The sequence below is a fragment of the Pleurodeles waltl genome, chromosome 7 (assembly GCF_031143425.1).
Source record: "Pleurodeles waltl isolate 20211129_DDA chromosome 7, aPleWal1.hap1.20221129, whole genome shotgun sequence".
Lineage (NCBI taxonomy): Eukaryota > Metazoa > Chordata > Amphibia > Caudata > Salamandridae > Pleurodeles > Pleurodeles waltl.
In genome coordinates, this window is record NC_090446.1 from 64,584,565 (window position 1) to 64,609,113 (window position 24,549).

Genomic DNA, 24,549 nt, shown 5'->3' on the forward strand with positions numbered 1-24,549 from the left:
ACTTCATGCCTTTTCCGGTGTTTAGCCCTCCTCGAGTGCACCTGGCAACTACTGAAAACATATGAGGCTCCATGTTTGCAGCATGGTTTCTGGACGACTTTTTATTTTTATTTCCCATGCAGTGTGATCTCTCTGCACATTTGCCAATACGTTTGACTGCGAGCGAACTTCTGTTTCATTTTGTGTGCTCCTTCAAGCATATGGTGTGGCACTTTGAATCAGCTTGCCTATGTAAAACTGTATTACTTTTCATTTTCATTTTATGTGGCAATAAAAGTCCAGTTAGAACTTTACAACACTAATAGCTCTTAGTCGAGCAAATGCAAGACCCATTGCATTGCAAATGCTTGTTATTAATAATGTTTACTAACAGCCTCACCAATGAATTGGCAATCTTCCAGCAGTTACAAGGCCTACATTACCCCAATCTCAAAGAGAAAAAACCCTTACCTGATAAACTCATGTAGTTTCTAAACAATCTCTAGAAGACAATTTCAGGGCAAAATCAGTGAAGATCAGCCTCCACCCAGAGCTCTCCATTCCACAAATGAAGTAACCTTCTCTCGGACCATCAAGAAGGTATCGGCCTATGCAGAGGCACTGATGACTCCCACGTCATCTTCTCTGGAAGATCTGAAGGGGCATCATGACCCACTCGAAGCTTCACCCCTTATGAGACACAGTCCCTAGTTACACTCTGCATATCTACACATATAGCATGCATATCCACAAACATACCATATGTATACATACTATACTTTACATATATAACCATGCAAATGCACAGAGCGTAATGTGCTTTAAGTGAGGGAATGATGAAGCACGTATTTTACAGAGACCAATGAAATATGGAAATTCTTTCAATGGTCCCTCTGAGATATGGGTTTCATGACAGTCCTCAAAATACTCTGCAGACCTTTACCACTGTCAGGGCTACAAGGATTATGGGACAGAAAGCACAACATTATGGGGCAACTTTATCCCAATTATGCAGCAAAAAAAAAATAACGCTCCACATTCTCTGGCAGTATTTTGTGCTAGAAATGTTTTGTGAAATCTGAAAATGATGTACATATGTGGTAAAGTCACAATTATGCTGTAAACGTTACAGCTACAGAACTGCAAACATTCACTGGCCCACACTGTCGTCTGTTGTTTTATCAATAGTATATTCATGAAAGGTAAACAAAACCTACATACCCCAACTTCAATCAGTGTCCATTGTTAGCTGCACTTTGAAGAAAACAGTTTTTAAACAAATTACCTAAATGTAAACATATCATACAAAATACATAACAGATAATTTGGATTATCGATCTGTGTTACCATCTGGGGTTTATGATGGCATTTACAAAACACTCAACCTTTGGTCTAGGATGTCACCCGAATCCCTAGATGAAAAACGTAAACCGGTTTACAGAGTTACCCATTATGTATTCTCAATATATTACAAGGTTGTGTGTTTTCACTGCAAAAATTCAATTATACGAAACCCATATTTCACATACAACAGTGAAATATGGAGGATATTTCACAGGTTTCTGTGATTTGTGGATGTTGGTATAATTATGATAGCCACTCTGCAGAGCTTTAAGATTGTTAGAGTCCATTAATATTATGGGGCTATTAAGAACTAAATTATGTGACAAGATCATCTAAATTATAGAACAAGAAAAGGGAACTCAAGTGGCATTACCCAGCACCATCTCTAGTAGTATTAGATTGATCAACGTTAGCTACAAACATATTTGTTTATCTCACAAATACGTGCAAGATCTGTAAATCCATGATTATTAGTTAAAACAGCCACAGACTTGCATAGTTCCACTATGCTTGAACACTAGTCATTCTTCTATCAACAATCTGTTTGTGGAAGAGAAAAGCTTAACATGCTAGCTGCATCTTTCAAAAGAACAGCTTCAGTAATCTCACAATTCAAAACAGAGTATGTGTTTTTCGCCTTTGTAAAGGGCGATTGTTTTCTAAACCTCTACCTTTTTAACTACATTAATAAGTATTGTTCTCTTCTTTTTACTCGAGACAACCAAACAGTATAGTCTAGTATTTTACTTATTAAACACTTCCCTGTTTTTTTTCTCAAAAAGAAAAACCCTTTCCAAGCCAACTACCCCAAACAAAACATGTGAAATAACAACTGCAAAATGAGAATACTGTAACATGATCCTATGCCACCAAGAGGATATGGTGACATTCGCAGACCATTCGACCTTATGCCTTGCAGGTTGTATTGTGATGTCATCCGAACCCTAAGATTGAACTTTGAACCACATTACACTTTTATATAGTCTCTGTGATGTAGTACCGAACTGTCCTGGAGGAAATAGGATACTATAAAAATAAAACATTGTAGCAAAAAAATCAACCAATAATTTGTCATCAGGGTAACCATATCTAGCTAAGTATAGGTATACTATAAGTACCTCATATATGGACAATAATCCTTTATGCATACCTCCATACATGGACTATGATCATGGATGATTGTGTGTTTGTTTGTGTATATGTATGGTTCCATAGAAAAAGCATTTTTTGACTTGCCTACATCCTTGGCACCATTTGACGAATCTTCACAAAATTTTCAAAAAAAAAGTGTGCCGGTGATACTTGTTTCACATGGAAAGTTTCAGGATGCTCTGTCAAGCGGGGAGCCCAAAGAAAGATGGGGAGTCAAAAAAGAAAAAAAGTTGTGTTTCCCATGTTAATTCCTATAGGACCTTTAGACACGACTACAGACAGAACCACTTTACGAAATTACACCAAGTTTGTCAGAAAGCCAGCTTTCAGTATGCAGATTGTGCTTTTGCTTATTTGGTGTAAATCCATTCAGTAGTTTTTAAGATATATATAATTGAAAACAAATTTGTATATGGCTAGCCGCAAAGATTAAAAGCTTGTGCGCAGCAAACACAGAGCTCTGATTGGCTGCCAACACTTCAAACCAGGAAGTGTTGGCAGCCATCTTGGGACTCAGCTTCAGCCAAGTCCCTCCTAAAAAATGTGGAAAAAGATGAAAATATATTTTTTAATTTTTTGCCTCTCATTCACGCAATTCGTGAATTTAGGACAAAAATGTTGAAAAAAAGAAGCTTACGCTTCTGCGCTTGTTTCTGTGAGGCCCCAATGTGGGCCAGGTCCCAGGGGCATTTACATTTTAATTCGGGGGGCCAACGGATCCCCCACAGCCCCAGGAATCGACACCTCCCAAGGGCTTCAAACAGTTGTATAGGGGAGGCTCCTGGCCCCCACACAGCCCTGGGGACCACCACCTTCCTGGGGTTTAAACAAATATAACATGGGTGGGTGCCTGGCCAAACCGCAGTCACAGGGACCACCTCCCCGGAACATTACTCAAAATTGTGTGTGAGGGGGCTGCATGATGCCCCCATAGCCCAGGGGATTGCCACCTACCTGGGGTATCTTAAATTGCATCCGCGGGCCATATGACCCCTCCTGCAGCCTGGGGGACCACCACCTCCCCATGGTAAATTTTAAAAAAGAATAGGGGGGTCCGTTTCGGAACCCCGAGGCCCTTGGACCACCACCTTCCCGGGGTTCTTTTAGCTAGAGGGGCAACGCAGCACCCCTCCAGGAACCACTGATGGCCCTGGGGAAACCCAATCCCACGGCCAGCTCCTTCTATGTACTGGGGTGCCCACCCACCGGGAGATAGATGTTTGCTGTGGCTAGGCTGCAGCTTTGACAGCTGCTGCCAAGCCACAGCAAATACTCTGCTCACAGTGAGGGAGAGCTGTCAAACAGCTCTGCCTTGCTGCAAACAGAGGATTTCTCTGTCTACCTGCCTGTGGAAATGCAGGCAGGGAGACAGAGGAAACATTGCTCTCACTGAGAGGGAGCTGCTCACGAGGTGGAGAGCCAGCTGGGACTTCGGGGGCCTTCAGGCTTCCCCCACAGTCCCCAATATTGTGACTTGGTTCCCTGGGGGGGCACCAAGGTCACATGCCCGGGCCCCGGGTGATGGGGTCCCTGGGCTGAGATAGGACCCTGGGGAGGGGTGCCAGGCAGCCCCTCACCCCCCCCCCAAAAAAAAACATTAGTCCAGGACCCAGGGGATGGGATCCCTGGGCCAATATAGGCCTTGTGAGGGGGCCAGGCAGCCCCCCTTACCCAAAAAATAAATAAATAGTTAGGCCATGCCCCGGGGGATTGGGACCCTGGGGCCAAGATTGGACCAGGGGAAACTACACAGCCCCCCTTCCCAAAAAATGTTAATGTTTAGACCTGGATCCATGGGATGGCGTCCCCAGGGCCGAGATCGGCCTGGGGAGTGGTGTCATGCGAGCTCCCTTCCCCCCCAAAAATCAATATTTATTCCATGCCCCAGGGGATATAGTCCCTGGGGCCAAGATCCGCCAATGAAGGGGGGCTTCACAGCTTTCCCCCCAAAAAATTAAATATTTAGGCTGGGCCCTGAGGGGATCGGGCCCCCAGGACCGAGATTGACCTGAGGAGGGGGGACCATGTGGGGTTGAGTTGTTGTACGGGTTGGTCGCGGGGACTGGCCACAGGGCAGGCCCTGCAGCCAACCCTCACTGCACACAGCCGGAGGCTGTGTGCAGCTCAGGGTTGGGTGGGCATAGGCGTTGGGCGCAGGGCCTGGCCGCAGGTCTGGCCCTGCAGCCAACCTCGGCTGTGCGCCGTCCCCTAATGTATATATAGCTTGTGGCCTCCCCATGCACTGCTAATGACCCCAGATATTGCAGCAGTCATGAGAACTTCTATAGCGTCCTTAAAAGTATAAATGAAACATTTGCAGTCAAATTTTTGAAGAAAAACCTGTGCATGGCCAGGTGCACGTTATAGTTACCTTACGGCATGAGTTATAGTTACTTGAAAGAACTCTGACCTTAACTGCTGAATTTCTATGATTTTGTCCAAGTAAAGTCAGAACCTAAGTATAATGTCCCTGTAACGTTAGTTTTTTTAAGTGAATATATATATATATATATATATATGTGTATATATATATATATTTATATATACATACAAACACATACATTATCATCTATAGTGTATTTGTGTGGGTATTTAGTCACTCAAAATGGTTTCCGTTGGTTATTACCCTCAGTTTATTTAAAAACGACCTAAGAATTTCACCTAAATATACAGTTAAGGTGCAGCTATGGTTACACATTTGAACCAAAACATAATGGAAATCAACAAAGTAAGGTTAGGAGTACAATCCATAACTCGCACAACAACCTTGTTAACCATAATTCTCCTACCAAATGCAATGCCCCTGGCCTCCCCTTTAATGAAGCAGCTGCAATCACAAATGTTTGCAAACATTTAAAAGATGAGAGCGCACGTTGTATTTCCCTGGCCACTCTGAAAGGGACAACTAGGCCGGTTTGGTTTGATCAAGTTGTTGTTTGATTACAATTTGCTTTCTTGGTTTCATTTATTGGTAGAGGTATTGTGCTTTGCATTTGGTGCGCGAGCCTGAACAAATATGATTAACTACACCTACACCTTGAAAGAAGATTGCTCATATAAATATAAATTAAATGTTCCAATGCTTGTACATTTCCTCACGTTGCCCACAGGAGGGCATTACCAACATGGGCATCTCCACCTCAAGTTTCACAACACTTGTTCCAAAAATCCTGCTTGCAATGGCACCTTGCTAATTTATCTTGCCGTTCTGTACCGGCATGTAACACTAATGAAGAGAAAGTCTATCTTACTAATGAACATTGAACATATTTTGAGATAAAAAACTGCCTTCATGAGTCAATAAACCATTGAAGAAAAATATACCTTTCACTTATGTAATATTAGAATACACACTGGAGCGTTTAACTTCTGCATGCACATCATTATTTAAATTAACTTGCATAAACATGTTAAATTCAAAGGCATTGCCCCCATACAAATGTGAACCTGTCAATTCAGTCATTAAGGCCCTTTGCACGCATAACTATTAGTTGGTAAGTTCAAAAACTAAGTATACCACAATGCACTGCAATGACCAATCGTGAACCTTAGCAAGGATGTTTTCTGTGAACCTAAAAAATAAAAGGGAGAAAGGACACGTGCGTCCTGGGATCTGACTGCCTGAAATTTGATATGCGCCGGCCTTTCCTATGCGGCCCTTCTAAGTTTCCCAGGTCCAATTAAGTTTTTTTCTCTGAATTCTAGGGCGTGTAGCACTACATTTAAAGGCACTTTTTACTTACCACACCTGCCAAGGAGGGTCATGTTCCAGTTAGTTGGATCCCATTTTTTTATTACTACTAATAGTGAATAATATGTGTTCCTGGCACTGAATGTGCCACCTCTGAGGCCAAGGGTCGCAAAGGCAGTGCCAGGGGTCGCAAGGGACAAGCCAGGCGTTGCAGCTGGGACCCCTAAATGACGTCTATGCTCTGTCCATCTCTCTCTGTCTCTTGCTATCCCTCCCCACCTCTCTCAGCCTGCTGCTTTTTATGCCCCTGCCTTCTTTTAATTGCTGATGTGTTTTTTCTCTCTACAGAGTGACATCACACCTTCTGCATACACCACAATTGGTCTGCTGGAGTCTGGATACGCTGGTTCGGTGAGTAGCCGTGGCCCCCTTCTCCTGATTGGCCGATGTGCACTGTCCGCTGAACACAGACAGACCTACAGCGCCTCAGTGTATTCCATGACGGTGCTCGGGAACGCAGTTCACAGTACCCCAGAGTGAACGTCTGCTGAACTCAGTCCCCCACTATGGCACTATAGATATATTTCTACTGGAGCAAGATGTGCAGGTACTCCGTACCGGACAGGACCTGCCCATATCAAGCACTGGGGAGAAGATTTAAGAGCCCCTAGCGCCACCTTAGCGCTGCCATAGCCTCATTTTTTTCTTGCTAAGGCGGTGATAAAGTGGCATTTTCCCTGTGCCATTTTTACAAAGTGGCGCAATGCATACATTGCGCCACTTTGTAAACCCTTGCACCACATTATGCCTGCACCAGGCATAATGTATGCAAGGGGGAGTTCCCCGATAAGGGGGACGGAAAAAATGGCGCAAGGAAATCAAAGAGATTTACTTGCGCCATCTTTTTCCTGCACTTCTAACGCCTGCTGAGCAGGCGTTAAACGGGGGCATACCATTATTCATAATGGGCCCCTATGTACTCTGCAATAGTAGCGCCAACATTTTGTCACTACTTCTGCAGAGTACATCAATAGTGTAAAAAAAAAATGACGCTATTGGCCTCTACCCTGCACTATGGTGTGCCCTTTTTTAAATACGGTGCACACATGGTGGCGCTAGGGGGGTGCTAGGGGGACACGGAAAGTGGCGCTGCACTCGGTGCAGCACCTCTTTACTTAAATCTGCCCTTGAGTGCTCCTCTTTTCACTGATGTAAAGTGTATGGCTTGTTGGGACAGGCAAGTCTCACCATGGAGCTGGAGATTTGTAACAAGTCTTTATCAATCAATAAAAAACATGGATTATAAGTAGTAGCAAACATTGGCCAAGTCAACAGGTCTGGCCATGTCAGGCAGGAATAATGGTTATTTGTTTTATTGCAAGAATATGGCATTGAAATAAAAAGACAAAAAAAGGGCTCATGCTGCCACCCCAATGTGGTCTCCACGTTCTTACAATAAACAAATCCGAAGAAAAAATTAACCATTGTATATAATGTTAATATAACAGTACAGGTTCTTCGCAGCAGGCAGGTGTAGTAAAAATAAGTATAAAAACCATCTTAGTTTTATTGTGCATAATTCTCATTTTCACAAATAAAATGTACTAATGCATGTGAATTATTCTCACCTAAAAAAAAGTTTAAATATTCAAGAAAAATATTTAAAAACAAAAAAAAAGATAAAAATGGAATAGAAAAAGCATTGGCAAAGTGAAGTGCAGGCCAACCAGCCCTTGCCCTGAAGCTATCTGGCCACATGCGGTCATTCAGAGTGCAGGAGAGTCAGTGGATGAAGTGGGCTGAGACACTGTTTCAAGCTGCATGTTGGCCTAGGCGAAACTAAATATGAATGACAGTTGAACAGACAATTGACAAAGAGAGCTGACCCAAAAACCCTCTATGAATAATTTATTTTTTATTTATGATTTTGTTATTCACATGATCCCGGACATGAAAAAAGGCCATTTGTATGTGAAAGTTGAACTTGCATGCACAAAAAGATTTGTGAACTGGGTCTCTGAAAATGCTATTTCATTGGAGGGGACCACACCGGCATGCAGCACGTAAGAAAGGAGCAAGTGATGACAGCAGGTATACAGTTGTATCTTTACATTGTCAACTAGGGAGAGCCTATGCCAGGGTCCACATAACATGATGTAGGCCAGGACTGAGACATCACTGGTGAGCCAAGGCTTACTGACTGACAAACGAGTCGGCGCGGGCAGAGGTGAGCAGCATGTCACTCCAAGGTCACTATGACTTGTCCTTCTGTGGCAGTAGTTTCCAACCTAGGCCTAGCTCCAGGCAACATTTTCAAGATTTCCACTGGCTGTTGAAAGAGTCTGCCTTCAGATTTATTGTATGTAAATTTATCTTAAATGTGTATCCTGTATTCACTTTTCATTCGAGGTGCATATCAGCCATCTAGAGGACCTGCTAGAAGGATTATAAGACCTTTTCAAAGGTATAGGATGCCTGAAAGACTGAAAGACCGCATGGTGAGACTACACATAGACAACTCAGTACAACCCATAAAATACTAGCCATTAAACATGAACAACACCTTACACCTACAGTCAACCATATTGTCAGTAAACTGAGCAGGCCAGGCTGTTTTTCAAATATGGACATCAGGTATGACTGTCCCCAAATCCAATTGCACCTGGCATCAGGGTCCACTACAATAGTTTCAACATATTTCAGCGGTACAAGAGGTTAAACTTGAATATTCAGCTCCACTGACGTGTTCAAAAATATGGTGCAAGTACTAGCCCACCTCACTAGAGTCACCGTCAGCAATGACATACTCATGTTTGCCATGTCCATTATGGAGCACAATGACCCTCCACTATGACAAATGTGAACTCATAAACACCACCTTCAGCTATTTAAGGTATAGCCCCTGCCCCAGAAAAGGTATTGGGTGTGAAGGCAGCCTTAGCCCCATCCTGTGTGTTGGAAATTTGTAGCTTCCTTGACATAGTCAATTACTGTGGTTGCTTCATCAAAGATCTGACCATGCTCATGCAAACACTCCATGAACTCACAAAAGATCAGTTTCCCTGGGTTTGGGACACCATGCATGGAGATGTGTTCCAACATCCACAGATGCTCTCTAGACAGAAACAAGGCTGGAGTACTTCAGTGCCCACAAAGACACCTTAGTATTGGTGGACACCATCCCCATCAGTCTAGGAACTGTGCTAAAGCAAAGGCAAAAGTGTGGAGAACAGGCACCGGTGGCCTATATCTGCAATGCTGACTACAAACCACTGGTACCCTTGTTTCAAGGGCCCACCTCAAAAAATCCACCAAGGGTAGAGAAGCGGGTCCTCCATCTGCAGGAATACTCCTTCAAGGTGGATTACAAGCCAATTACGCAAACCAGCAGATTACGTCTCCTGGAACCCCAGACCCCCAACAAGCACAGGAAACCGAAGAATACTTGCAATACATAATGGAGAGATTGCGACAGAGGCCCCTGATGCTAGAAGCCATCATAGCTGCGACCCAGCAAGATGACTGCTTGCAGCTGGACCTAGCAGCAGTCAACTTCAGCCAGTGGAACATCTTGAAATCCCACTGGGACAAAAGAACACCCATAGCCCAACAGACACTGGCAGCACTCTACAATGTCAGGTTTGAATTAGCAAACGGAGGACAGGGATATCTTCTGCGAGGTACACGCATAGTCATCCCCAATAGTCTAACTGCGGAAGCAGTGCAGCTAGCCCATGCCATCCAATAGGGCATGCTCAGCAGCAGATTATGCCAAAAAGTCTGGTTTACCAGTCTAATTGACCTGATTGAAACTGCTGTAGGCCACTGCTACCCGTGCTAGGCCATGGGATGATCTGACCCTCCCACTCTCATTGTCAATGAAAGAGGCCCTTGTGGCCAGGGGAGCAAATCAGCCTAGATTTTGGAAGCATGCCCGATGGATTGTACATAATGGCCCTAGCAGACATTTACTTGAAATCCCCTGAGGTACAGCTCATGACCACCACTACATACAGTGAACTCATTTCCAAACTGGAAAAAGTCATGGCTACACTTGAGATCATGTTCAAACTGAGGACTGACATGCCCCTCCCTTCCAGGGACACGACATAGCCAAGTACCTGCAATCCTAGTCCATAAGAGATCGAAAAATTACCCCTCGCAGGGCCCAAGTAAGCATGGAGGTTAAAAGATTTAGGAGGACCATGAAAAAAATAATCCGGATTTCTCACAGGCAGGGTTAACCACTTGAGAGGGCAATTTATTCCTTATGGAGAGAAAACCCACAGACACCCCATGTCACCACTGGCATCACCCCCCACCCAGCCAAACTTGCATGGAGCAAATCAATTGTGAAAGTATTGCCCTTCATCCCAGATGTGTACCCAAAGAAATCAATGGCAATGAAGTCCTCCAAAGGATCCAAAGAACAAATGACAGAGGTAGTCTGAAAACAGCAGCGTGACCTTCTTCTATCCAAGTGGGTGACATTGTGTTAGTCAAAGACTGGAACCCCAGTAGAAAGTTCTGGGTGCCATTTGAACTAGAGCCATGGAAGGTGTCCAGACGACAAGGTACCATGCTAATGGCATGGAGAGATGAGGACGTGGTCACCTGGAAAGTAGCCTTCTTCAAGAAATATGGAGGACCCAGTTCTGGTCAGATCCAGTCATGAAACACTAGTGGAGACAGAGAACAGTGAGTGGACTGTGAAAGCTGGAAACCAAGGGATCACTGAGGAGTGGTAGAAGAAGAGAGACAGGATTAAATCGTTTTAGCCATCTATAGATACAACAGCGAGGAAGCTCAGCATGGAAACCAGAGGGGCCAGGGGTCCCAATACCATTTTCAGCAAAACCCAGTACCATCTCGTCACCTCAGAGACTTCCTGCTGTAGAACCCTGGTAAGTAGACAGGTGGTTCTATGATGATGAGACACTGAAGTACATAAAAGGCGAGAAGGCCTGACCCATATTGACTATGAGGGAAATAAAAGTTAAATAAAAGGGGTTGGTGATTAAACTTGTGTTTTTGTTTTATAAAGTTTTGGAGAGTTGTAATGTTCGATCCACTCCGGAGTGGGTCATAGTAGCATGGTTGTTGATGGAGGATCCTCACTGTTGGCATAGCCCGTGAGTCACATGGGCTGTGAGAATAAAGGACAGGTCGGCCTTGCAGGTGGGGTCATTAACCCAGTGTGGGTCTCTGTCCCCTCACTGCAGTGCAGACTGTCAACGAGAACTAGAGCAACCCGCAACATCTAATTTCTGCCTTAACTTGGCTAAGCCTTTCAACTCCTCATAAAGTACTTGCTCAAGGGCCCTCCTCTGTTAAGGGTTAATTGAAGATTCACGCTGTTTGTTGCTTTTGCCATGTTACAAACATGTCTGCAGGTGCACATTGTAATTGTCTCTTTGTGTTTGTGTGTAAAAGGAGCTCGGACCTATACAGGTGGTGTCTGTGTGAATTGAGTGCGCAAATGCACAAGTACTCACACATGAATATCTCTGTGCTGTGTATTTTTGCCTGTGTGTGCAAGAAGGTCTGCATGTGTGCTTCCCCATGGCCCGGTGGGCATACACGCACAAGATTGCAGGTGGGTGCATTATGTGTTCAAGAACGGCTGCAGATGGACATAGATGTTTGCCCTGTCACTTGTGGAGGAATGCTTGCTCATGTTTGATAACAGATTTGCATAGTTAACGGTGAAATCCACCCAATTTTTCCAGCACACTAACTTTTAATAACATTTTCATGTATGATCTAATTATATGTGAAATGCAAGTATAAGAAGTATACTGTGAGGTGGGCAAGCTGACCTAGAGAATCAGCATTCAAATCCTCATTGTCTTTTTCTTTCCAATGTTTCCACAGTCAGTTGTTGTTAGATGCTTGGAATTCTTGGACACTCAGGTGCACAGTTTGGCCACACCCCTCGAGATGGCCATGGTGTCTTATGCCTACATCTTGGCGAACAAGACAGACGTTGCGAAAAGCATCCTGGTGAAGCTGGAAGCCTATGAGATCACTGACGGTTTGTTATGGGCCAAGGAGTCTTGTGGGAGGAGGTTCTCTAGGAGAACATGGTGGTGGTTGTATGTTCTCAGTGTTTGTCAAACCAGCTGTGATGCTTGGCATAGGTGGAGGCTGGGCGTTTGCTGTGCTCTCCACTGAGGCCTCAGATATAGGCTTCAAGAGAGAGATCAGACCCCCAATGCCACTCATGCTTGGGATATATGCATACCGATGCCCAGCCTATTCAGTAGCTCCCGAGTGATCCTGGCTCAGATTCATCCTTCAGAGTGTTTAGGGTTCCCTCCAGGGAAGGTGTGATTACTTACATGGAGCAGGTGGTAAGTCGCGAAGATGGGAGGAGTGTCTGGCATGGCTGCCGGAGAAGTATTTGATAAACTCTTCAGCACTAGGTCTAAAATTACATGTTTAAATAGAGTAAGTCCCTTTTAGCATTGAGCTGGTGATTACAGTTGGAGGCAATAATGTTTAGAAGGTAGAGATTGTGCTGTCTATCTGAGAAGGCTCTTCCTACAAATCTTGACATTTAAAGTCATAGGCATTCCACCAGAAAATGAGCTTGCGATGACCTCCGCCAGAAGCTAATCTTTCTGTAGCTATAGCAAAAAGGGAAAACTACACTAAAGCAGCAGCTTGAAAGTGTATTTGGCTGACACTTGTGCATTAGTTGGTTGTCAGCATGCTAGTAGTAATGTATCAGTTGGTGGGCAAGGGCCTAAAAATGAGGTGCTCTCTGCTCTATGTAAATTGGGAAGTTAGATGTCATGCAAGTGGTTGGATTGGAAACTCAGAAGTGCACAGGCTTTGTCTTTCTTTTCCAGATGATGGTGTGCATCTGAAGGACCCCAACGATCAGACATCCGGTGACACCTTTTTCTTCCCGTGGTCTTGCAATTCCGTGACCAACTTGCAGAATGCCTACTATGCATTGTGCTTGCTACACTCTGATGCAGATTCGAATAAATTGCTTCAGATAATACGCTTCTTGGTGAAGCGGATGAACGGCCATGGTGGATTTTGCACTTCCCAGGTAAAATTCAATTAACCTTAATATGGTTCTCCAGCTCTTGCAGGTTGTGACAGGCTTCGGACCGGCAGGCAAATAAGCAAGCTTGGACCTGGATCAATACTGAAAAAACAGCCTATAAATTGTTGCAGTACTGAAATGCTATTTGAACATGTAGTTGCAAATCAAGTAAGGCAGGCGAACCTGGGGGTTGAACAGGAGCAGCACAGGATGACCCATGATTATCTCATAGAAGCTGAGCTTGTTTTTCTGGGTAGGAAAGGCTTTGATTCACCAGAGCGCCAAAGGTAACACATCAAGCCACTTGAGACATATTTAATACCAGATCTTGATGATCCTGTTATCAGGGTGAACTTAAAGGCTTCTACTTTCTCTGAAGACTTGGTGGCTCCGGGGTGCTGCAGATTGGAAGTGGTTAATCCCTAGGTCCCTGTATAGTTCTTGAACTGCTGATGATACAAAGTGGGAGCTTGTGTCACTCCCTGTTCCAAGAAGGACCCTGAACCTTTGTATAAAATCCCCAATTAGCCTTTTGCACCTGTAATGTTGCCTGGCTGAAAGAAAGAGTAGACTATGATCCATCCTGAAAACACCAACACATAAAAAAAGGAATTGCATTTGGATGAAATTCATTTCTAGATGGACAAATGCCCAGAAAGGAGGATGGTTTTGCTCCCTTTTCCAATGCTGTGAGGTTGGTCTGTGGATGACGATGGCAATTGCTGTTGGAAAACAAAGGAAATAATGCGGAAAACCAATCTCTTCTGATGTGGGTGATACCGTCATATAATCAGATGAGGTTGGGAAGGAGAAATTGTGAGGAGGCCACTTACCTGGTGCCACCCCTCTACACTCCATCATAGTACCTTTTACAGTTCTTTTTCATCAAAAACTGTTTCTCTAATTCAGCCTAACATTTGTGCAGTTCAGCACAATCACTTAGAGTAGGCAATAGAAATCCAACTCTTTGAGGAACATACAGTGTAATTTCGGAATTCAGTGATAAAGCAGCTTTTTGGCAGATTGGTTAGTATTAGACCTGTCAGCCTTTTGAGTGGTCTTTCCAAAAATCTTTGCCTTTACACCCCCAATTTCTGAATTTGTTTTTGTAGGCATTAGGACAATGCTAAAGTGCTAGGCCTTAGGACAGTGCAAAAATGCTTGTTCTCATTTCCTAAAACATTATCAAATTGGCTTACACCCAATTGGCATATTTAATTAACTTATACATCCCTGGTAAAGTGATATAACATATGCACAGGGCGGGTAAATTACTAGTGGGCCTGTAGCACTTTTTGTGCCACCCACTTAAGCTGCCCTTTAAAACATGTCCCGGGCCTGCCATTGCAGTCTATGGGTGTAGTTTTAAGTTGCCATTTTGACATGCCAAAGTAAACCTTTTGCCAGGCCTAATCTTTCCTTTTTAATACATACAACTCATCCTTAAGGTAGGCCCTAAGCAGCCTATGGGGCAGGGTACATTGTAATTAACATTTTGGACATGTGTGTCTGAGCTGTACATGTCCTGGTAGTGAACAACTTCTCCTAAATGTGTTTTTCACTACTGGAAGGCCAACCTCTCCAATAGGATAACATTGGGTTGCCTTATTACATTTAATAAGTGATAACGTTTGCTAGGGAACAGGTAGGAAATTGATGTCTGGTTTCTAAGAAATTGTAACTTAAAATCTCATTGATGGTAAAGTCACAATTTTGAAAAATCCAACTTTAGAAAGTTATTTTCTTGTATTTTCTTGTCCTAAGCATTTGGTGCTCACAGCCTGGTTCCTGGGTCACATGACTAAGTGTAGTTGGCAGTTGGTCTTGCTATAGTCCACCTAGACAGCCACACAATAGAAGGAAGAGTGAGTGGGCCACCTCTAACAGGATGGGGTTGGGGGACTGAGCACTGCTCAACTTACTTTTCAAAGCCACTGCTCCAGCACACTCTCAAATGATTTCAACATAGTCTGTTGTGACCCCAAACAATTTGGGGGGTGGGCAGGGAGTAAGAAAGTCCAGAGAGATTTATGGGAGAAAACTCTAGAAGTTTCTTCAACTTTAAAGTGGGCACCACATATAAATATTAGACCCTTAGACCCAACTCTTCAGTATGCTACTCGACCTGTAGATCACACAGAAGGATGCTCTGCTGCCCTAGTCCTACCCTGTTTGCTGAGAAGGAAGACTGGATCTGCTCTCTTCATTCCAGGGCCTCTGAAGTGACTCCAAGAGCCAGCAGACTGATCTCCTGTTCTGAGCTACATAGACATAACTAGCTTTAGAGGCCTTCCTGCAACTACCCAGCTGACGTGCTGCACTGGACCTGCAATTGGACCTGCTTGAGCCCTGCTGGTATCTGCTTAAGTGAGTCCTCATAAACCAAGAGGCGCTCCCCCAGGTCCTGGGCCCTTAATTGGCATCCGTTGAGCTTCTCTTGAGGTTTTGGTCTCTTCATTAATGGCAGCCCAAAAATTGTTGCATAATTTTGGTAAATTTGCACAACAATCATACTAGGTAATTCCTAAAATTACATGAATTATGCCAGCAAAATGTATATTTTACCTGGGGCTGGAAAAATCCATCTAGACCACATTATGGAAGTCATTACGACCCCAGAGGACGGTGTTAAATTGGCAGTAGCACCGCCAACAGGCTGGCAGGAACTACCGCTAAATTATGACATTGGTGGTTTGACAACAGTCTCCAGCCCGGTGGCCTGCAGGATTAGGACCACGCATGCCGCCATAGTTTTTGTGGCGTCTGTACTGCCACAAAAACCATGGCGGTAGGCACTATCAATGCCAAGGAATTCCTACCCTTGTACTGTTAGGGGTCTCCCCCGCCCCCCTCCCCGAAGTCCTCCCCCAACAGCCACAGCCCCGCTCCCACCCCCCAAAGCTGATAGGGCCCCCTCCCCACCCCGCCGCCCCAAACACCATATGGCCACCCATACATACACCCACCCCCCACATGCACGTACACAATACACCTCCAACACACACCACACCCCGCATTCATAGACGCACTCACTCACCCCCCTCGATACTCACACACTCAAACCCCCTTTCATGCACACGCCACACAACATCCCCCCCACCCCTCCCCCCCAACTGTCGGACGATCACCTTACCTGTCTCGGTGGTCACCGGGAGGGAACGGGATCCATGGGGCCTGCTCTGCTGGCAGCACCCCATCACCACAACAACGCCACTCTGAATACTGCTTCGTAATTCGGTGGGCGGTGTTGTGGTGACGTGGCAGTGCCGCAGGAGCAACCTCCACTGCACCACCAACCGCCAGTATGGCTGCTGGCGGCTCTACGCCCAAATTATGGCAGAGAGCCGCCAGCAGTCATAATATGGCGGCCAGAAGACCGCCAACACAGTCTTCGGACTGGCGGGACTTCGGCGGTCTTCATAATGAGGGCCTATATCTTGTGTACATTTACTCTAGCAATCAAAAAACAAAGTGCATGGCCTGGACTCACCAAACATCCAAATTTTAGCTTACAAGACGCATTCTTGTCAGAGTACCAACAGGCCAAAAATTCTTATATCACAGCAGCCTCATCTTAGTTCTCCTGCTTATACCCTGCGTGTCTCTCGCCCATGCAGGAAGCCATGAGGTGCAACCCAGAAGTGTAGGTAATCGCTTATGGATAAAGCTCCCACCTGCAATGTCGGGGGATTAAATGCATGATACTTGCCTATCACTGAAGTCTCATTTAACAAATATTTCCCATTGTAGGTGAAGATTAATAGTCTTTTCGTTAACCACATAGAGCTACATTATAATCCTCATTATGTCTGATAAAGACTTCTAGCTGCAGAGTCCATACCTTGCAATATTCCTTAGGCATTAGACTGTCCGAAATGTTTTCTGAGCAGTCCCCTTGTGCTCGGTAAGTGACTTGTTTGCCTCTTTGTGGTGTCATCTGCACCAGCAGTGATATGCATGGTACCTAGGTGGGTGCCACCCCAGCGTACTGACCTCAGTTCCTTCTTTTCCGCACTATCAGCGTGGATTTAGATCAAGCTCCTCTCAGTCACATTTTGACTGACTTTTTCAACCCTTTTGTTGACTTAGACAACCAGAGTGCCTTTTTTATATATTCTTTTGGGTATGTGTCTGAAGCAACTTACCGGGTTTAATACTTGTGGTGCCTGGCACAGGTAAATGTCTGTGATAGACTGCCCACTTTGATGCCTGGAGCCACACCACGACTCCAAGGCCTGCTTGAGGTGTTAGACCATGCTCCTCAATGCAGTACATAAGAGGGCCATGAAGCTTCTGGCCACTCAATATGCGACTGAGCAGCGCTCAAGGTCCAGATGCCGAGAGTGCTCCGAGGACTACTCCCAGCATCACTCACTTTAGGTAAGCCCCATAGGAAGAAGTCCAATCAGTCAAAGTGTTCTTCAACTTCTCCTTGCCGGTACCATTCATTGGACAAGGAATGAGAACGATGACACAAGTCCAGGCCCATGCCTGAGCCTCGGTCCACTCTGACTCTCCAAGTTTCCCAGAGCTGAAGCGACCCCTGCCCAACTTTGTGAATTTTACAAGGCCCTGAGCCTTATTTTTAGGTGACCGGACCCCTCCGGAGCTCCTTTAGACCCCGTGCGTCTCAGAGGGACTACAACCGGGTTTACAGTCAGCACTAGTTGGGCCCTCAGGATCCAGATCAACCCCAGCCGCAGCTTTGCATCCTTCTCTGGGGTTAAATCCAGTGGCGTTGCTCCCAGCACTGCTGATGCCCACTGGTGTCTCTGAGCACATCATGATTCCTGACTCTGTTTCAGAGCTGCACCAGTATCACACGATGTCATTTCCAGTGTTGAGTGGACACACAAGGCCTGAATCAAAGATGGACCTCTATTTTTCTGAAGGTCCCTCTGAGGGACATGAATGAAGAGAATCTTGGGATACCTATGGTTATCCCAACCCCCTAGGAGAGACCATGGCCAAGGATAACTGGTACAAGAATCTGGCTGATGCTAGTGGTGTCTATACTTCACCTGACAGTGGTCTCCTCTTGCCTCCCACGGTGTCTATGAAGGGAGGGGCCTTTTTTGCAATGGTGGTCCAGAGGACAGCTGAAGTCCTGGACCTGAAGCCTCCCACAGTGGACGTCAAGACCACCATCTTGAGAGTGGTCCTTCAACCCAGGGTATCCCCCTAAGGACTCCTACTCCACTTCAATGAAGATCTCACTGATATCCTGCTCAGCGCCTGGGCCAAGCCCTACACAGGACCATCACCTGCAACCATTGCACCACTACCAGGGACCCAGCCTTACCCACCCAGCATCCCACCCCTGAGAACCTGGTGGTCCAGGACTCATCCTCCCAGATCAACACTAGTGTGTTCCCCACCACACCACCAGATAGGGAATCCAAGCAACTGGACACTTTTGGAAATATAATTTTTTCTTCCGCCAGTCTTGTACTGCAGTCCGTGAACACATTATGCTTCTAGGTCAGATATTCTGTATGGGATTCAGTTGCTCAACTACTGCCCTTAGTCTCTCAGGCTTTTGCTGATGGTAAAGACACAGCTAAAATCACCATTAGATGCAGATTGGATACCACCAACTCTTTGGGCAGAGCCACTGCTTTCATGGTGGTGCTTCAACATCACACCTGGCTGAGGGCAACTGACTTTTTGGGGGATATCCAGGCAAACCTTTTGGACATGGTCTTTGACGGCGCTCACCTTCTTGGCGATAAGATGGATTAGTCGCTTGAGCCGTTTAAAGATGCCAGGAACACTACTAGGTCATTGGGGCCCACCAGGGCCGATGGCAGCCGTATTACACCTTCTGCTCCATCCATGGCTATGGTAGATGCCATCAGTCATGTCCTTTCACCCCTAGCCCCCACAGCCAGCCGGGTTCTCAGTCCTTCCATGGCTGCTCTGACTCTGAGCTCCACATCAAAATGCTGGAGCTGACAGCAATACACTTGATAATGAGAGTTTTCCTTCCATCTATAAAGGGAAGGTTGGTTCAGATGTTCACATACAACAGTATCCCAATGTGGTATTGCAGCAAAAAGAGAAGGAGTGGGGTCCTAGACTCTGTGCCATGACACCCTGCAACTCAAGAAGTGGCTAGAATATTAGGATATCTTCCTGGTCATGCAACACCGGGTGTTCTCCTTGAACACCAGGGCACATGAAGTCAGCCAGCATTGCCTTACGTATCATGAACGGCACCTTAATCCAAAGGTGGGAAATATATTCGAAGACCACAGCACTCAAAAACATATATATGTACAGTAAACGCGTATTGCCATAGATACAATAGTCAACAAGTGTGTATCTCTAAGTATTAATTAAACCAAAAAGAGTTCACTCAATTTTGAATTTTAATTGTATATACAAAACGAATCCTCCTTGGTGTAATTTTGTGTTTCCATTCAATTGAGTCCAAAAAGATAACAGTTCATAGTCAAATTAAGTAGTAACAGCCGCACGTAATAGTTCTTTACAATGGCAGCCCAAAAAGGGTAACACTTCGTAGTTAAATTAAGTAGTAACAGCCACATGTAATAGTTCTTTGCAATGGCAGCCAACACGTGTTTCGTAACACAGTGACTTTTTCAAGGCAGAGAGATCAGAGTCAAGTCGTCTTAAATAGCTGGTCACTCAAACAAAAGCAGTTCAAAGATGAGTATACCTACATGTTATAAGATACGGAAGGCCAATCAGTATGCTACCACCACTTTCAAATGTTATACAGGTGTTCCAAGTCTTAGTTAGTATGTGGTGGTTGTCAGAATTAAAGGGCCATGATAAGTCCTTGTTAGACATGTGTGGCATCCGCCATTCAAAGTTGCTCCGGCAAATCCAAAGGTGGTTCAAGGTCTCTTCCGTGAATGGGGAAAAGCTTGGTTAGATCTATTGGCTACCACTGAGAATGCACAATGTCAGCACTTCTGTGCGCTGAAGTTCGCAAGGCAGCTCTCGCTCAGAGACGCATTCATCTTGAGTGGAGCTTAGGCCTCTTGTATGCATTTCTTTCAATACCGCTCCTGCCGAGAGTACTTTAGAAGATCAAAATCGACCAGGCATAAGTCACCTTAGTGGCTCCAAAATGGACAGTATAGTATCCCAAACTCCTGAACATCAGCATCTGTCCTCTGATCAGTTTGCCCCTTTGGAAGCATCTTCTGTTGCAGCAACAGGGCAGGGTCCTGCACCAAAACCTGCACCCTTTCCACCTACATGTATAGAGTTTGAGTGGCAACAGTTCTGGGTATCTGACCTCCCTCCCAAAGTGTGTGATGTCATCTTGGCGGCCAGGCGCTGCTCAATGAAAACGGTATATGCCTGCTCATGGGACATATTTGTGGGTAGGTGTGCTGCCAAGACCACTGACCCTGTGTTTTCACCCTTGCCTGTGGTTGCAGCCTTGCCTTGGGCACAGTTAAAGGGTACCTTTTAACCTTCTTGGCTTTCTTAGGGTTGCCAAATTAACCCTCACTGTTCAAGTCACCAGTTGTGACTTCCTGAAATGTTTGGCATATTTCCCTCTTACTCCATTCATTATGTCACAGTAGGACCTTAATTTAGTTCTCACTTTTTTAATGTGATCATTCTTTGAACCTATATACAGCAGCCTTTTGGAGAGTGTTTACCATCAAAACAGTCCTTCTTGTGGCTATAACATCTGCCAAAAGGATGAACGAATTGCAGGTGAGATCTGTCAGCCCTATTTGCACTACCTTTTTTCTTGACAAAGTTGGTCCTAAGAACTCATGCTGGTGATGACACCTTTTCATGCAGGGCAAAGCATAACACTGCCTAATGTTTTCCACCCATCGCCCATTATACCAAAGATGAGAGAACTCCACCGCCTGCATCCAAAAAGAGCAGTGTTGTTCTACATTGACCACACCACAGATTCCTGGGTGGATGACCTACTCTTTATAGGATCCGAGAATGCAAAGAACAGAAAAGCTGTACAAAGTAGAAGCACCTATACGTTGATTATCCTCTGCATAAAAAGCTGCTATGCAAAGGCCATGACGCACCCCCCTGAGGGTTTGCGGGCTCTCTCCACCAGTGCCAAAGCTGCAATCCCTGTGTTAGCTCACGGAGTCCCAGTCCTGGATGACATCTGTCAGGTAGCCATGTGGGCACCACTGCATATGTTTGCCAAGCACTTTTGCCTGGAGATTGTGTTCCAGCGTGATGGGCATTTTGCCCATTCAGTCCCCCAGGACGTCTTAGCATAAAACATTCCACAGACCCACCTCCGGAGAGAGACTGCTTAGAACCTACTTACCTTTGGTAATGCCTTAGATAGTAGAGACTCTAGCTGCAGATGCCTTAATGAGGCTTCCATCCTCCCTGTTCCGTGAACTGTAGTCACCATCTCAAAAAAGATCCTTGAGAACCTCATTTTGGCACACTGGTCATACCTCTGTTTGGTTCTGTGGTACTGGCATAGAAAATAATCATCAAACAAGTCAGTACCATGGGGTGGTACCTATATGGGCACCATGCACAACACTTCCTGTTAGGACAATGCTGACAATGCCAGATGGAGGCGAACAACTCCACCCACTGGCACACAAGAGAACTGCTCAGAAAACTTTCCTTATCCACTTTGACACCAGGGGAATATTCTAAGACTAGATGGAGTCTCTACCATATAAGGCATTCCAAAGTTAATTAGCTTGTTCAGCAAACGCAAAAAAGTTCTTGGATGACATTTTTAGACATTAACTCTTGAGCCAAACATCCACCAATCCCTATTCTAAACATAGAATAGTGTTCGAATTCCACATTCTCCATGAAACAGTAGGACTGTTGTCCTTTCCCACACAACCAAATTTCCAACATAATAGTTGACCAATGAATCCTTCGAATCACAAGCAAACTGTCCTTCCTTTCCGCATCAGTATTGTTTTCAGATAAATTAAAAAAAGAAATCTCAAAAAAATCTACTGCAAGTAAGGACTCAAACCCTACTCCAAGAGTCATCCAAAGCCACAACCTAAGCTACTCTGCCACTTCTATATCAATGTAGCAGAACATTCCCAAAAAAGAGGTTGTTAGTCCTGACATCCTTGGCGTTTTGTTGCCCCAAAACTTTTGCCTCCACCTCTCCTCTTTGCTGAAGTGTTTTGGACTCTGTGCACTTTAGCACTGGTTAGCAGTGGTAAGGTGTCAGTATTCCCTCCCACAAACATGGTAACACTGACCTACACCTACTTGGCACGTTTAATATACTTCTTAGTCCCTGGTAAGTGGTACTACAAGTACCCAAGGCCTGTATATAAAATGCTAATAGCGGATTTACGGCATTCATTATTCTAGCCACTAAAGTAGTACTTTAGAACATATGTTAGGCCTGTCACTGCTACCTGTAGTGCTATTTTAAAACTGTCATTTCAGCCTGGCAAAATAGAACTTTTGACAGGCATTTTTAATATTTACATGTCACCCCGAAAGTAGGCTCTAACAGCTCCTAGGGCACAGTGCATGGTATTTGAAAAGTAGGATAAGTGCACTTAAGTTTTACATGTGCTGGCACTGCTATAAGGCCTATCTCTCCCATTGGCTAAGACTGGGTCACCTAATTACATTTAATAAGTGCTAACTTTGGATTGGGAGCAGATAGAGATTCTGTGTTTAAACTCAAATGAACTGTAGTTTAAAATCCTACTTAATGGTTAAGTCAGATTGTAATTCACAATTCTGAAAATGTCAATTTTAGAAAGTTGGCATTTTCCTGTCCAAATGATTTATGCCTTCTGTCAGTATCCTAGGTCACATGACTGTGAATGGCTCTGCTGTTAGGATTTGTGTATTGCTTCCAGACAAAAACACAATGGGGGCTAACTGTGGACAGGATGGGCCATCCTGGTAGGATGGCTGGGATGAGGATTTGTGCCCAGTCTCATTTACACTTCACAGGGCTTTGCCTCCTCCACACTAGTTGTCTGCCGACCTCTGTGAGCTACAGGGACACAACAAGCTCTGGAGGCCTTGAACCCTGCTACTGCCCTCTGCTGGGGAGAATCCTAGCACTCGAAGTAGAACCCGTCCCAGGTCTTGAACTCTTGGAAAATGGTGCTGGGAGTATTGCCCCTGCCTAGTCCTAAAATCTGGGACTTATTATTATTATTATTTTTTTAAACTGCCTAGAGATCCAACAAATGCCTGGGACTTACCTGTAACCAATCCACCCAGGGTGCATCGCTGGTGCCCTGACTTTGCTACAGTTTTGTTTATATTCTTCTTCTACAGCAGCTAGTCCCTTTCAGTGTGACCTCTTGACAAAGGTATCTAGTCTCGCGGAGCCCTTTTCAGCTATTGTCTACAGCCTTGTCCAGCTAGGTGATTCTAAGTCCCAGAAAAACTTTGAAGTCCAAATGAAGAAATTTTCACTAGGATTAACGATAATCAGCAATCCATCCATTAAAACAATGAGCTCCTCAGCCTAAAAATCTAGCTTTTCCCACCCATAGCTTTTCCTGCCCTCAACAGCGACTTCACCAAGACTCTGTTCAGTGGCTCCCCGTCATTGATGACCTCCTCTCTGCCTACCTCTGCTGAAACTCTACCTTCTCCAAAACGTTTTTTCTGTAAATTCTTCTAAGTCAGAGAGTAAGCAGAAACTGTGCTTAATCCACTCTTCGTATCCAACCCACATTCAGCCATAGTCAGCCTTTAATTTTGACTTTCAGCCAGTCTTGCATGACCAGATAATCACAGGTGATGCTTTGATCTTTTAGCTGCTAGATTTCACTAAAATCTTTAAAAATTCATCATTCTGGATTAAATTTCTTTGGTGCTATTGTATTTATTAAAATGTACTCTATTTTTATAAAGTTGTGTGGGGTTTTTGTTGTGTTTTCAGTGTATTACTGTTAGAGTAGGGTGACCTGAAATGAGGTCTCAATCTTCATAATTATGAGTGGAGCCTTGGAAAATATCTCCTTGGCCATTTTGTTCAAAAGTCTTAAGTGACTATGTGGGAGGCTGTCTTTCTACATCCCATTTGATGCCAGAGGCTCTACTGGATTTTGTTCTTTTTGATCTCCTCAAATTATAGCTGTTACTGACTATTACCTAGTTTGATAATTACCAATGTGTTCACCTCAAAAGGCTGTGGTGGTCCAGCTGGGTTTCCAACACACAACCTGTAGAGCATACAGATAAGTTAGGTTCCAGCACTTTACTCACGGAACCCTCCCCTGGCTGTCATGAAGCACCTACCAGTAATTTCAAATAACCGCCAAGAAAGCCCTGGTGTTCATAAAATAAAATGTAAAATGAACAGAGACCCTAAGAAAAGTGTATTGAA

The 24,549-nt window shown here is 44.7% G+C and overlaps 1 protein-coding gene across 1 annotated transcript in view; it reads left to right on the plus strand.

The window, feature by feature from the left end:
• Nucleotides 1–24,549, plus strand: part of LOC138303637 (alpha-2-macroglobulin-like) — a 219,002-nt gene that overhangs the window by 156,321 nt on the left and 38,132 nt on the right. The window contains exons 27-29 of the mRNA XM_069242934.1: nt 6,515–6,577; nt 12,041–12,200; nt 13,021–13,229. Of these exons, the coding sequence (XP_069099035.1) occupies nt 6,515–6,577; nt 12,041–12,200; nt 13,021–13,229 (432 nt within the window). The remainder of the gene's footprint in view (nt 1–6,514; nt 6,578–12,040; nt 12,201–13,020; nt 13,230–24,549) is intronic.